This window comes from Clinocottus analis, unplaced genomic scaffold (assembly GCF_023055335.1).
Source record: "Clinocottus analis isolate CAN_PGR_092001 unplaced genomic scaffold, fCliAna1.0.p SCAF_12, whole genome shotgun sequence".
Lineage (NCBI taxonomy): Eukaryota > Metazoa > Chordata > Actinopteri > Perciformes > Cottidae > Clinocottus > Clinocottus analis.
Genome location: NW_027175843.1, coordinates 6,943,645 through 6,958,521, shown reverse-complemented (window position 1 = coordinate 6,958,521; position 14,877 = coordinate 6,943,645). Strand labels below are relative to the sequence as shown.

Sequence of the window (14,877 nt, the reverse complement as noted above, 5' to 3'; positions counted from 1 at the left end):
CGTGGGCTCGAGACCTGAAGAGCTGGTTTAGGTGGAGCTGGTTTTGAGAAGAGGAAGAAGTTAAGGGTAAAGTTTATGGTTCACCATCCGAGTGAGATGTTTTTATAAATGGTTATAATTCTGTTTCGATGCCAATATTTAGAATTTCCTCTGACTCTTCTTAATGTGTTTGAGGTGGATGAAGTTTCTAATCTTTTTTTATAACAATAACTGCGTCAAATGAGGAACAGACATTTATAGTAAACTAGGAATACCTTAACTAACTGAGCCACCAAGTTGTATAGGAGTAACCATAACACTTCAGCATGCTTTTAACACATTAGTTTAGGTATCGAGAATATCACTGTATGCAGTTAGACTATGTTGTATTACTGTACATCTATTCTACTACCTTTACTTAAATGCTGGCATCCATCCTGTTGTCCTCTTTCCTCTGAGACCTTTTATCTTGTTAATATACTGAACGTCTGATGGTGGTGATGCCAGCATATATTGAGATATACTGACCATCTGGCGAATAAAGCATGGTTAAAAACAACAAAAATGAAGGAGTTTTTGTGTGACTTGCATTTCATTTATTTTTTAGATTTAGATTTTCTACCAGAACATGTTTACATGCTAATTTTACCTCACAACATTTCGACACACAATGTGTTACGATGACGTGTCGGTACCACTGAAGCCCACTCTGAGTCACCAAGGGAATAACAATTAGGATCCTGTTTTATTGGTGGACACATACATGAAACACAAGGTTGTTACCTAATCCTTTAAATCATTATTTTAGCCATGATGTTTTTTTTAATGACTAAACTAAGTGGTTTTGTTGTAACATTTCTTTTGTTGTCTACATCTTAGCTAACCTACTTAATTTGAGGCCAACCATGAAGTTTTTCCTAAACCTAAACCAGTGGTTTTGTTGCCTAAACCTTAAATAGTTTCTGCAGCCGACATGTAATAAATTCCTACACATTACATCCTCCACCACATAAGGTGCTGCTGATGGAGCAGTCTGTTGGATATTACCGACCACTCATCCCTCCCTTTCCAAGCATGATGGAGAACTACTCAGGTGTCAGGTAAAGTCCAAATGTGAGAGGCTCTGACTAGCGCCAGTGTTTAGTTTACACAGAATGATTCACGAATGTATTTTGGTATTTATAATTTGTATAAATAACCCCACATGCGTATTTTTCAATGCACACAAAATGTGTTATCATCGTATACACATTGGACCAAAATCTACATATTGAAAAATAAGATTCCCAAATACAATTCTGATGCACACGCTGCTGTGACTCAGAGTGGGCTGTCTTCATTCACATTATCAGATAAGCGTGCCCCCACGACGATATACTCTGACGCAGTGTGTGACCCACCGGGTGGAAACTGGGGGACAGTGACGCTGCTAGCCATTTTGGCGTCCTAAGCATAACTCCTTTATGGTGCCCCATGAAGCGCACATGTCCCGTATTTAACAATGATTAAGCATGGACTTACCTGAAAGAGATGCACAGGCATCATCTCGCAGTTTCTTTCTTTTCCTTTTTTTCTGACCCCGCCTCCTGTTGTCACCACTGAGAAGGGCACCACGGCAAGCTTGGGAAGTTGGATGTGTATTTGTTTTGGAGAGGGGCAGGGGGGCACCATCATAACTTTGTTTGAGCAATTAAATATATCTCCTGTTCTGCCTCTTTTGTGATATACACAGGCCTAAAAGGTGCCTTTCTATTCCAAAAACATATCGGCATTATAATTATAATAACTATGATGATTTTTTGGTGCACCCCTCTGGGCCTGGTGCCCTACGCACAGCGTGTAGTGTGCCTTATGGGAGCGGCGGCGCTGCTGGGAGATCTTGGTCCCCGTGTGTCATGCGTATTGTCATGCACAGGGTGGGAACCTGGGTCCAGGGAGGAAAAGATCTCCTGGATACAATAGCTGGCTTTGGTGAAATGGTCCAAATATTACACTTATGGCAGAAAAGTCTTTAAGGATCCTCAAAACAAAAGCAATACCAACTGGATTGCAGGTTACATCCACACACGTTCAAGGGAAGACCATCATCTGGTAAACGTAGGCTAATATTAGTCTGGTTAGTTTGTCAGGTTCGTGTTGGTCAGCTGAACGAGCGGTAAAACTGCTTTCTGGTTGGTTTCAGTCAAGGGTAGCAGCACTATAGAGTCACGAATGTTCTCTAGAAACCAAACACAGAGCTAACGTTAGCATCAGAAGAAGCTAGACTCTTGCTCGTGCAGCAAAAACTCAAGACTGGACATTGTGAAAGATTTCTTTTGATGTCTGTTTCTGATGACGGTGGATCCACTGATCACAGCTGTCAGTCAGCTTTAACAGCTGGAGAGACTTTTAATGGAGACTTTTGTGTCTGCACATATGTGAACTGTACTAACATGAATAAAGATAATAAAGACAGTTATCAACACTGTGCTAATATTAATAAATGCAGTTATCACCATTGTTAATATAAATAAAGACAGTTCTTATCAGAGCAGCAGTGTGCTCAACAACCTGCATTCAGTATACATACTGTGTTGTGTCCTGCTAAGAGGCACAGGATAGACCAGCAGAATGCATTTAGATTTATTATTTAAATTATGAAGTTATTATTCAATGGCCTGCGTAACAAACACACAAGACACATTTCAGGAGCTTTTTGAAAAACAGGCTGCTTTAATTTTCATTGTTGGATGAGGAGAACTACAGCCATCGTCTACAAACACACATGACACAGAATGCCAAGGTGTGTGTGTTTGTGTGTGCGCGCGTGCGTGTGTCGCCACCACCACCACCTTGGTAGAACTCCAACAGCAACAGATGCATAGTCCTCAGCCAGCAGCTGCAAGCTGTTTTATGAAATATGTCATACATCGAAAACAAAAATGTCTTCATCCCACTGTTAGGTAATAATCTGCATGGGTCACTGGCAATCAGCCAGCCAATCACTTGTCAAAAGTTAAACGTTTCCAAAACAAAGCAACTCATAATGTGAAATTAGGGTCAGATTACATCTTCAGTTCAGGACAACTGCTCATTCATTTTAATGCGTCTGATCGACTGACTATGAGCTGGTCTAGTCTGAGCCCGGGTTAGGAGATACTATCATATCATAATCAACACAAAAACTCTCAGCTTAAGCCCAAAGAAGGTTCTCTTGATGGATGGATGTACCCATGCAGGCGAGGTGCAGGGACTAGGCCTGAAGACAGAAAGAGGAGGAGAGAACAGAAACCCTTAACTAATCACACTGCAGTTTCTGCGCTACATCTGCTGGGTGGAGTTCCCGTTCCAGGTGTTGTTTTCATCTTCGCTGTCATCCTGATTCCGGAGCCGGCAGATTTTCCCATCCTTCTTGAAGTCCTTGGGCCGCTTCTCCACATTGTCTTTGTTGACAGTCTCTCTGATGGTAGGACACACAGAGAGTGACTCAGCACAATACAAACCTAACTGACTCAGTAACAGCAAAGTGTCACACAACGGCAGCAATAGCCTCCATAAACTACAGGTCACAGCGCATAGAATGGATTTTATACATAGAGAATAGCAATAGCCTCCATAAACTACAGGTCACAGCGCATAGAGTGGATTTGGATCTGCAATGTACCTCTTATCTTTGTCGGAGGCTGATGCATTGGTGTAGGAGCCGGATGGCTGGGCAGAGCCTCTGGATGCTGCTCCAGGAGGGGGCGGGGTTGCAAACAGGAAGGAGCTGAGGAATCTCCACACAGCCAGCAGAGGGTAGAGAAGTGTTCCCAGAATGGCCCAGATACCACCATCAGAGGACTGGACCACTGCGTTAGCGGGCCTGCTCGACTGCTAGAATGGGGAGCATCCAAATATTGTTAGTACAAGAGGCGATTTAAGGAATGGTTCGACATATGCTAAGCTATGCTATCTTCATTCTGACTCCAGCACTTCACTTTAAGCACAGACATTGGACTAAACATTGTTTGCCAAAATGTTGAAGAATGTCCAAGTATAGCATGGCGGCCTACAGCCATCTTGGTTTCCAGCCAGCTACACAGATTTCTAATCCGTGTGATTTGCTTGACAGACCCACTTCAATGTCTTTTAGTCAATTCTGTGAGGGAGACTCTGTCTACTCACTGGCAGAAGCACGATGGAAGCGCTTGGAGCCAGATCCAGCTCCAGCAGAGTCTTGTCCAGGTCTTCACTGGTGAACTCCCGCCGAGGGAACATGGTCGCCAGGGAGAAGTTTCCGTAGCGCTTTCCCACTTCCTAAGACAGAACCAGCGCAAAACCTTACTCACAGACGGGACCGTCTGATGTGGAAACACTGGCACAGAGATTCTACAGCACCAGGGGTCTGCATCACCACCATTCTGCTGTCTTTGGGCTTGATTAAGGTTTTTGGAGTTAGCCATGATCAGCCAGACTACTGACCCATCAGATCATCAGAGTCTCCCACAAATACATAATGGCAATTATAAATCATTTAAATTGTGCAAAGTTCAGAATATTATGAAAAGACTATGTGATAATATGATTACAAATATGATACCACAATGTAAATGTAACGTTTTACTCTTGTCTTCTCTTCTTAACTTGAATTATTTGATGTTTTATATTAGTGTGTTCACTATTGTACTGATTATAACAAGTACTGTGATATTAACTTTTCAACGGTAGACTTTTATGTCAGATACTTTGAAACTGACAGTCTCCAGTTCAGACCTGTGTATAAGTATTTATTTTTGGATAAGTGTGAGGAAAGTGCAACGTGTATAAATGTCAAAAAGTGTCCTAATGATCCAACTCAACAATGTGCCCCACAAAACCCAACAAAGCTGTGTGCGACTGATTTAAACTGAAACACATGCTACTAAAAACATCTGTGACGGTGAAACCTGGATTTAAAACTGATTTAAAAGATTTCATTATTTCCTTGAGGAAATCACGGAACCATAAAACATTCCAACGAGCAGAAGCGCAGCGGCAGCGTGAACACATGTTGGTCAGACCTGAACAGCAAACTGACGAGCGTCCTGCAGTCTGCTCTGTGAGGGGAACTGGTTGGTGAAGGAGGAGCCGTCTGGGAGGCGGAACTGTATCCTCGCTATGGTACTGATATCACACACACACACACACACACACACACACACACACACACACACAAACACACACATTTGTTTCAAATGTTCCATCTGCTTAATTTCAGCAATGACTACAATTTCTTCAGAAAATTCAGCCTAAAAGGCATTGATAATGATTTATGCTACAACACAAATAAATAGACATCCTGCAGTACTGGCAGCTACAACATGTAGTTCATGTATATATGCCTCCTTTGTCTACTTTACCTCCTCTCCCTGACCACTGCCTCCTTCCTCTCTTCGTGCTCTGCCTGCCTGGCCTGCAGTAGGGCCTGCCTGGCAGTCTTCTCCTCCTCCTGAGTTTTGGAATAGCGAGCTGCTCTGTCAGCTCGGTCCTGCAGGACAGAGGGACAAAAAAACCTTTTCACTTCCACATTTAAATTGTGCAGACTATGATGTGATCTTTAGGTAGGGCAGAGGGCAGACAGACGGACGAGTTTACCAAGGCAATCTGCTGTTTGACCCGCTCCCTGGCAGCCTTCTCCTCAGCCTTCTCCTTGTTCCTTTCGTCCAGGAGTCGCTTTGTCCTCTCCCCTTCCTGTTGCTTCTTCAAGTCTTGCACATCCTTCCCCATCTTCCGCCGCTCTACCTCCGCCAAGATCTCCTTCTGAATCACAGGCAACACACAGGTAGGTCAGAGGCCCTGTTTGAATCCAAACGTGCACACCGGCACAAAGTCTGTACACGAACTGCCTTTGTAAAAACAATTAAACATTATTTATTTATCTTTTGCGCAGCAGTTTTGACAGCTGCCGCATTTGGTTTTTACAGAGCTGTGAAGGTAGCACACATTACTATAATATTAAAAGGGAAAAAGACTTTGACATAAGAATCAAAGAAAGGAAAACGTGTCTTCAGGGGAGGTGGCAGTAACGTGTGTTATACACAGTTGGATGTACTAGTAGTGAGTACAGAACACACTACACAGAACGATAAGGACCATGTGTCAACCCTTTGATGCCCACATAAGTTTCAGATATGTGTGTGTTCTGAACAACAGAGCGATATACTGGTCAGTTCACAACGGCGATTTGGAGACAAATCAACGTTGTCGCTGCTCGACACCAACATTAGGCATGAGGAGGTCAGGGCGTCACACATCCAGCTTGAAACTGAAGACAGAGGGTAGCAAATTAGTTTGCTTTCAGCTTTGAGAGGAATCTAATCACGAGTCTAGTCAATTACAAATGTCATAACAAATCCCATATTTCAAATAATGGGGGGGATGTGAACCATGAAAAATATAAACTACCCAAAACAGGCTCATCTTCTTACCTCTTCTTCACCTTTCTTCCTTTGTTCTCGTTTTTCCTCCAGTTTCTTGGTTAACCTGAATATAATGAGAAAACATCAACTACCTTTAGAATGAAAAATAAAGCAATGAGCATGCTGTGCGCATGCTACTTCCTACCTCACATTGAGTCATTTCTGTTTTTATTCATCAGAATTTTAGGAGTTCAAACAATCTGGACTGGCCTATAGGCTGATTGGATGGTTGAACTTCGGGTTATATGTCATTAATTGATGGTGAATGTTAATTAGATGGATTTACTTCAATACGAGTAGAATGAGGTCAGTATGAGAGTTACAATTCAGTAAGCTAGTTACTACCGTAGCTGTACTGAAATTCAGTTAGCTACCAATAAGACAGAAATGCTGGGAACATGTTCAGTCAGCAGAGCCTTGGCGTGTCTATGGTGTTGTGTGTCTTGTGTTTTGTATACTGTGCCAACACCTCACCACAAAGCTTATTTTCTGTCTAGAATGTTGAGGGCTGGACATGTGTAGAGGCTCCTACCTTTCCACTTTAGCATCTAGTTTTTCTTCACTCTGAGCGGCATGATGTGAAGACGCGTTCTCTGCAAGAGTCACTGTGGACGAATGGCTGCTATCCTCTACTGTACTAGAGAGGGAATCTATGGGGAAAAAACTGTGTTAACTCGCTTATTGGCGCCTTCTTAGTACAAATCAAGCAAAGTATATCCATCCTCCATTGACTTCTGTCGCTATCGTGATGTTTTAGGGGCTCATTAATTGTCATACAATTAAAAGGTTTTAATTGTATTTTTCTGTTTATTTTATGCCGCACAGTAGTGCTGTTGCGTTTAGCTTTGCAACTAGGCTTTGTTAATTTTAAATTTCAAAAGCTGCTCATCGAAATGATGCAGTCATGGCAAGGGAGAGGCAATGCACCATATTCCCACTGTGGCCATTTTGCTCTTACACCACGCTCAAGGTGAAGTGGCCAAAATATTGTACTTGTGTTAGTGGTAAAAGAATCAAACTCTGGCACAAAACTTTGCAAAGCTCTCCAAAGAAATCCAAACAAAAAGACCAACTGGATCCAAGAAAAGACCACAGGCATGACCAGCTCATTAGGTCAGTAATATGACAGCTGGCTAATGCTAACGTCACCTAGCATGCAATTGTTTGCCAGGTGATAGTTGTGACTTTGCTTCGACTGTGATGCTACCCAATAAAACTTTGTTAATATCACACGGCTCCGTAGCGCGAGCACAGAGTGGACACAAGGGTGTTTGTACTACGTTTATATTCTCTGAAATGCCAGAGGGCATAAAAACTAAATGTACCGTGAAGAAGCAAAAAGACAACGAGCGTAGTATCAAAACGCCATAAACCAATCTCCAGAATGATGAAGAATTATAATGATTTATATATATTTTATTGTTGTTGTGAAAGCCCAATAGAGAAATAAGTCAAGTAACTATTAAATGCATAATAATGAAATACAAGTTTATTATTGTGTAGATTTGTAAGACCTTTCTAAAGCATTTGTAAACAAATAGGCCTCTTCACACATGTGAACAGTGCCTTTATTAGTGAATATTTATTACAGTCACATCTGAAAGGGTCAGATAAAAAGTACTGTGCGCATAGTTAGAAAAATTCAGAGGAGCCTTGGTTCACAACGAGCAGGCTGTAATTATGTAATTTCCTGGTGCGCGCATATTGTGCTGGCATCAACTCAGAGCAGAACCAAACTAAGATTTTACACAGTATACCAGAACAGCTCATTCAGCTGACAAACACACATATCATCTGGCAAACAAAAACATAGCTGATATTAGATTCAGCTAACATTAGCTGATGCTCCAATACAAAGAAATGAATGAAAGTAAGACATTAATGCACTTTGTCGACGCATGTTCATTGTAACAAATTCCCTCTTTTTTCTCAAACTGACCAAAGTAACTGGAACTTCTGTTGCTCAAACAAATGTAAAAAATAACTGTCTGTGCCGCTGTGTTCACAATGTAAGAGCATCATGAAGCACTTGTGTAAATTTGAAAGGCAAAAATTGGAAAATATGAGACTGATCTGCACGTCACCCGTCATGGGCCATCGGCCGATAATAAGCCTGTTTTGATCGTTGGCATCTCTAATCCATATTGAGAGACCGTCTTTAAAATGTGCTCTAGTATCTTTATATTCAAACAATCACATGTCTTAAACTTCTATGATGGCTAGCCATAAACACAGATACATATTTTCATGATTCATGTTTTTCCTGTTATATGCACAGATAACAGACAGTTATTCTATACAATGAACAGCTTATTTTGCTCGGTCCTCCTAACACAGAATTATAATAAACTTAAGGTAAATTGTATATATTTGGTATATTTTTGGCTTTTGCATAAAGATGAATGACTACTAGACACTGAGGATTTCATAGCCCAAATATATGTGTCTTTTCTTTTCTTTCCCCGTGCTGAAAATGAAAACTGATTAAAAGCAGTTGATTGGAAAAGTACCCTGATAAACGAGGAGCACAAAACTCTACTTTTCAAACTTACAAAATCTGATCCAGGCTCACTCACCTTTTGCTGTTTGTGGTACTGATTCAGGTTCTGTGGCTGACCTGACAGGCATTGCTGGAGCTGTGCTATCAAGTGGCCCGGTCTCCACAGGACCCCTTGCCTCTGGTAGCACTTTCTCACCTCCAATCTGCTGAGCATGCATCTGTCAGAAAAACAGGGCGAAAGATCATTACCAGAATAAAAACACATAGCTTCCGTGGCAGTAGTTCAGGTGTAGGAGGGTCGGCCTTATATTTAGGGTTTCAATATACTTTAATTCAATTGTGGCACCATAAATGTTTGTCGAGAATTTCATGGCCATCCAAATAACAAAAAAAAAAGAAATAAAAATGATGAGATATTTCCATTAGGACCAGAGTAGTGGACTAACCAACCAACATGTACGATGACGTGTGTGTTTCTTTGGTACTGTGCTATTTACAAACATGTAAAAGGTGAGAACAAAAACAACAGTGCACATCACACAGTTTACAACCTTTGTGGCCTTACCTGCTTAACTCTGTTGATTCTTTTCATCAGTTCTTCAGCAGACACAGTGCCAGCGATAACTTCCAAGGGGATCCCATTCTCTCCTATAAAGAAGCTAGAGGGTATGCACACCACTGGATCTTCACATGGGTCGAGGGTTAAGGAACAAACTGTATGAAAGTTAGTTGCATTTCCATAATCAGTAGAAATTGCACTCTTTACTGATCATATACCATTCCACCACAGTCATAGAAATAACAGAGGTGATGAATGATATACATTATAATAATTTTGGTAGATTACATTTTTGAGATGCCCTGTCAAATGTCTGATTTAAAGTTTGAATTATGAGATAGCAAATTAATCAAAGAGAGATGACCCAAGTCTTTCCATGTACCGGTATACTTTAAAGTGTAACTTCATCAGTAGGTTTGAACCTTAGTCAACCCACTGCACAATATTGAAACTGCTAAACAATAAGAAAGGGGCTAAGAGATGAAACCACACCCACTTCCAAATGACAAAAGGCACCTTTGCTTGTGTCATCAGTGTATGAATGGGTGTGAATGATGACAAATAGTGTGAAAGCACCTTGACTGGTCGGAAGAGGAGAAAAGCGCTATACCAGTACAGTCCATTATGTATATTGGGATCGGACATCTCTATTATTGCGTCAATTTGGGACATCTCTATTATCAAATCTACTTAAAATCAACTCGAGACATCTCTAGTATTACGTCTACATTATTTAAACTTCTGCCAGACAAGATGATATTGTTCATGGTTGAGGCATATCATCTATTGGATGCATCTAGTCTTATGCATTCTCTTAAGAAAATTGTCCTAATTCAGAGGAGGTTCATGGTCTAAAACATGCAAAAGCACTGCTCTGAATCCGATAAGACAGTAGCTGCGTTGGTCAAGAGAATCTATTGGTCCAATGAATACCAATGTAATGTCAGTGTAACTATTAACTGTCCTCTGAGTTAAGTCCGTAAAAGGAGCTCAACACCCATTCATCCCAAGAGGTAATTGTAAACACTTAGGTCAACAAAAAAGATACAGATCTGGGAGAACTGCACACATGGCTCACTGTGGAAAAAAACATTGCAGCATCATATGTTAGATCTCAATACAGATTGAAACATATTTTCTTTGAATATTATGAGGTTGACTATTGGTGCTTTCACAAAATATAGAAATGTAATGAATTTTGTATTGATGCGACTTCTTCTTTTTGAAGAGCAATTTACATTGCTTAAAATGGCATTTAAGATTTCCAATTGAAGTAATTCAAAATCTTTTTTTATTGAATTTCAAAACAGGTAATGCAAGCCCCCTGAATGATGTACAATGAAAACTCAAAAACCAATTCAACTGCAAAACCACGCAAACACATTTCCCCAGGAAATTGGATTGTTCAGGTGACAGGAACGTAAAGCTGTGGGCAATGACATTTTGCTAATGGGAGACAGCGATAGGTATATTATGAAGATAGCAACTTCCCTTGAAACTAACATTCAGTACACTATACATTAAACACACCAGTACCTCTTGGCATCGACGTTGATAGCCACACAACAGTTATTTGCTTCCTCTGACACTTTGTCATCCTCCCAGCTGGAGATCAGCTGTGCTGACTGTTCATCTTCCCCTGAGCAGAGACAGCAAGAGTGGTTCAGTTACAGAACATTGCCGATTCATTTACAGTCCTATTAGAAGTACTCCATGGAAAGCTGCGATGGTGAAAGAGCCAACTAACTAACTCCGTCACTGCTAAAAATGGTGCCTATGATGAAATAATAACTAAGTCATAGTGGTGACGTTTTACTTCACCTTGCTAGGATTAGGTTTTTACTGGAACATTACCCGTTCAACTAGCAGGGGCACCCGGCTGCCAGATCTCTCCAATCCTAATCTGACCGAATCACAGCAGCAACCGATTTGCTGGCTAATCGACACACGTAAAATGTTACGAACATTAACTGGCCCGTCCTGTGGCTAGCGTTACGTTAATCTGGTTAGGATATTACTAGGGACGCCAGACGGTGTTAAACATTAATTTACCATAACGTTGGCTTTCCATAGGCCAGTAACCAACACTACAAGCGAATTTATGACGTTAACATCTCATTGGACACCATATTTAGGTTACTGTTTCTGTCCTCTTGGGCCATCTTACTCAAACTCGCACAATGACACGTATTATTCCTTTGGCAGTTGGTTGGCTATGCTAGCTGGCTAATGGTTTAGTACGACAACAACAACCACGGCTAGCTGGCTAACACACTAGCGTGATAGCTTTTGTATCACTCGTTATCTATGGAGGCTAGCGTTAGCTAGCTGGCTAATCGACACACGTACCTGTAATGACAACGACAAAGACTAAGCTTCGCTGTTTGGCTAAATTAATGGCATCAGGAATTGAACCCTCAAACCAAAACATCTTTACTATCTATGTTTTCTGTTTCTGGTTTGGTGACACTATGATCCACCTAAACTACATAAATTCATGAAGAGGTCAGTCTGTCAGCTTCTACATCCGAGCCTGAACATGAAGCTGTGCGCTGCGCAGCCGGCAGGAGTGAGTAAGACAGCTCAGAACAAACACCACGTCACGTGACCGTGTCGTCATCTCTCATACTAAATACAGACTTATGTTTCTATTTATTTTAAAACAAATGCATGCATCATATTATTACAGTATATATTTGTTGAGGTCGGATTTATCATAAGTCTTCGGAAGTAGGATACAAAGACATGACAGCATGACCAGCAATTTACTTCAGGTGAAGAACTACACTACCCAGCAAACCAGGAACCTACAAGACCAGAAATATAATATAGGCGCTAACTTGGATTTCATCGTTGATTTCTAATAGGAAACTAGGTGATATTCGGTCTCAAAGTCTCTAAAGACCTCTTTACCACCAGCTGAAATGCGGTTACAGCATCAACCACCAATTTGCGTATGTGTCAATTGCTACATATTTTACTGTAATATTTTTTAGGTTTAAAAGGCGATTACAATATGGTTAAAAGTGGTTTAAAAGTGATCGTTTTTTCATCGACTTGTTGAAGACGTTGAGTAAACGTCCACATATAGAGCATATTTAATAAGCTTTGCATGATTGCATATTGCAGTATTGAAGGTCTTTTTTTACCGGAGACCACAATCGTATTTTAAAACGTTTTGTGAATGGAGAAAAGTTTAGGAGGAAGGTTTAGGAGGAAGTTAATGGTGTGGACATTTATAGTCAAGGTCACAAGTTTAATTTATTGGCATTAACGAGTTTCTCATCCTATTTTGCGACGTAAAAAACGCACCTAACTATGTTATAAGTGGAAGATGAGTTAAGGCACCTCAGCCAGAGTGAAGAAGCTGCTCTGAGTTCTGGTGGTTGGGCAGCTGGTACTTCTGTGTATGACAAGGGTGGGTTTAGTCTCCTGCAGGCTCCTCTTGTCACCAACATCACTGATGCTCGATGGGTACCAATGTTGTCCTGGACAGTTTTATTCTCCTGCCCCCCTATTGTCCTGATCTGTGCACAGGCTTTGTTGCTGACAATATTTTACTTATGAATATGACATTTTACAAAAATGATAGATGGTTGTATAATATACAGCATATTCTTTACAGTCTTATCTTAAGTGAAATATAGTTTTATATCAAACATATTTATTTTCACATCCAACTAAAGTTTATATTTTAGAAAGTTGGGATCAAATTTGATTTGAAATTATATATATATATATATATATATATATATATATATATATATATATATATATATATATATATATATATACAGTGACAAATCTGATCAGAATTCCTTTCTTTGTTTTTGTCCAAAGTAATCAATATTCAGCTAATCTTTGTTACACAAGTTTTACCAGGTGAATAGTAATCTCTTGAAATACACTGCCTCAGTTTGACATTGATCCCAACCTATCTATAAATAAGTCATAAAAGTAAGACCTATATGAAGGGACAGTAACATAAGTGTATTCCTAATGTTTGGTTGTTTTTGACCACTTTGCATCGAGACTATGACAATACAACCCCACTATTGGTTGTCCATTTTAACAGCTTTAATTTCTCTTTTGAGCAAATACCAGTGAGGTCTATTACCCACTGCAATTATTCTTCCTCCTTGGGCAAATATTTTAGACATTCATCAACATACAAGTTATTGTCGATGGTATTAGACACTTCCACTTTAAAGTAATTCTTATTATCCCCTGCAGTAAGCATTATTTGCTGATTGTAAAGCCCACTGAGGCAAATCTGTAATTTGGGCTCTATAAAATAATCTGAATTGAATTGAATTCAGTGCATATGACTCCTGGCCTCATCGCAAGGAGCTCAGGCAAAATAATCAGCGTTGTCCAGAATGATTACTCCAAGATTAATGTCAATGTCATCAATGTCAGCTTTTCCACCCCCATTGTTGATGACATGCACATAGTGGATACCTTTAAGTCTCTCAGGATGTCATCTCATACATGTCCTGTATACTGAAAGAAAATATGACAAAAAGAAAAAAGTACAATGGATTTTGTGTGAAATGTGATCCTGGGATTCTAGCGTAATCTTGAGACATGGAGAAAATCCATCTGCAGAGCAAGTTGAAGAAAAGATGTGAACAGATGCATATCTAGGGGCCGGGTTCTGAAGAGGTTTTCAACTGTGCTGGGCTAACTTATGTAAGTTAGACTGTTTCACAAAAGTAATGACTGACTGAGTAGCTTGGTACTAGCTTGGTACTATTGTGCTATAGCGTACTATGTGCTGAACAGCATGTTCTCACCACTTGTTGGCGCAGCAAACCAGAGCATCCGATTCAAAGTTTCTCAGGTTCACTCAAAGTTCACATTGTTCCGGAGGCCTGCCCTACTCGGTGGTGTGCACAGTGAAGTTCAAAATGTAAGAGTACCGTTGACTTTAGGTAAGCGGTCTGAGCTGGGCTCAACAATTTGAAAGATTCAAAATTGGTGGTTAGCGCAATACTTCTGATTGATTTATAAGAACTTCTAAATTCCTGCTTCAGAAAAAAGCCAGACCAACATGCAGTTTGAGTTCAAAGGATTTCAACTTGCACTGTACACGCCTGTGGCACAATTCGAGCATAATAGGAAAATAATACAGGCTCTGATGTTTTTTACATTGTGTTACATTGCCGCCGTTTGTGATGGTAATAATTAACCAAAACTTAGCAAAACTCATATTGAAGAGACTTGCATGTGATCCGATAACTATATGATGAATGCCTGTTCCTCCTCCGTTCTATGGCTCGTACACCAACAACACACTTTGAGACAGATGACCGGTACCGCCACCTGTGCTTTCAGATAGTCCAGGTGGACCTGGGACCTGGGATGCTGCAGAGTTGAAATGTGAAAATGATCTTGAACAAATACGCACACAGTTTTGA

General features: G+C 40.4%; 1 protein-coding gene across 1 annotated transcript; it reads right to left on the bottom strand.

The window, feature by feature from the left end:
* Nucleotides 1-2,675: 2,675 nt before the first annotated feature.
* ubxn4 (UBX domain protein 4) lies at nt 2,676-12,012 on the bottom strand. Its single transcript, XM_068572905.1, has 13 exons — nt 11,807-12,012; nt 10,994-11,096; nt 10,506-10,534; nt 9,464-9,582; nt 8,975-9,116; nt 6,931-7,048; nt 6,408-6,462; nt 5,575-5,739; nt 5,340-5,467; nt 5,001-5,103; nt 4,126-4,257; nt 3,623-3,834; nt 2,676-3,418 (listed from the first exon to the last, which is right to left on the bottom strand). The coding sequence occupies exons 1-13, from the start codon at nt 11,886-11,888 to the stop codon at nt 3,280-3,282; spliced, it is 1,527 nt and encodes a 508-aa protein (XP_068429006.1). The 5' UTR covers nt 11,889-12,012; the 3' UTR covers nt 2,676-3,279.
* Between the last annotated feature and the right edge of the window lie 2,865 nt (nt 12,013-14,877).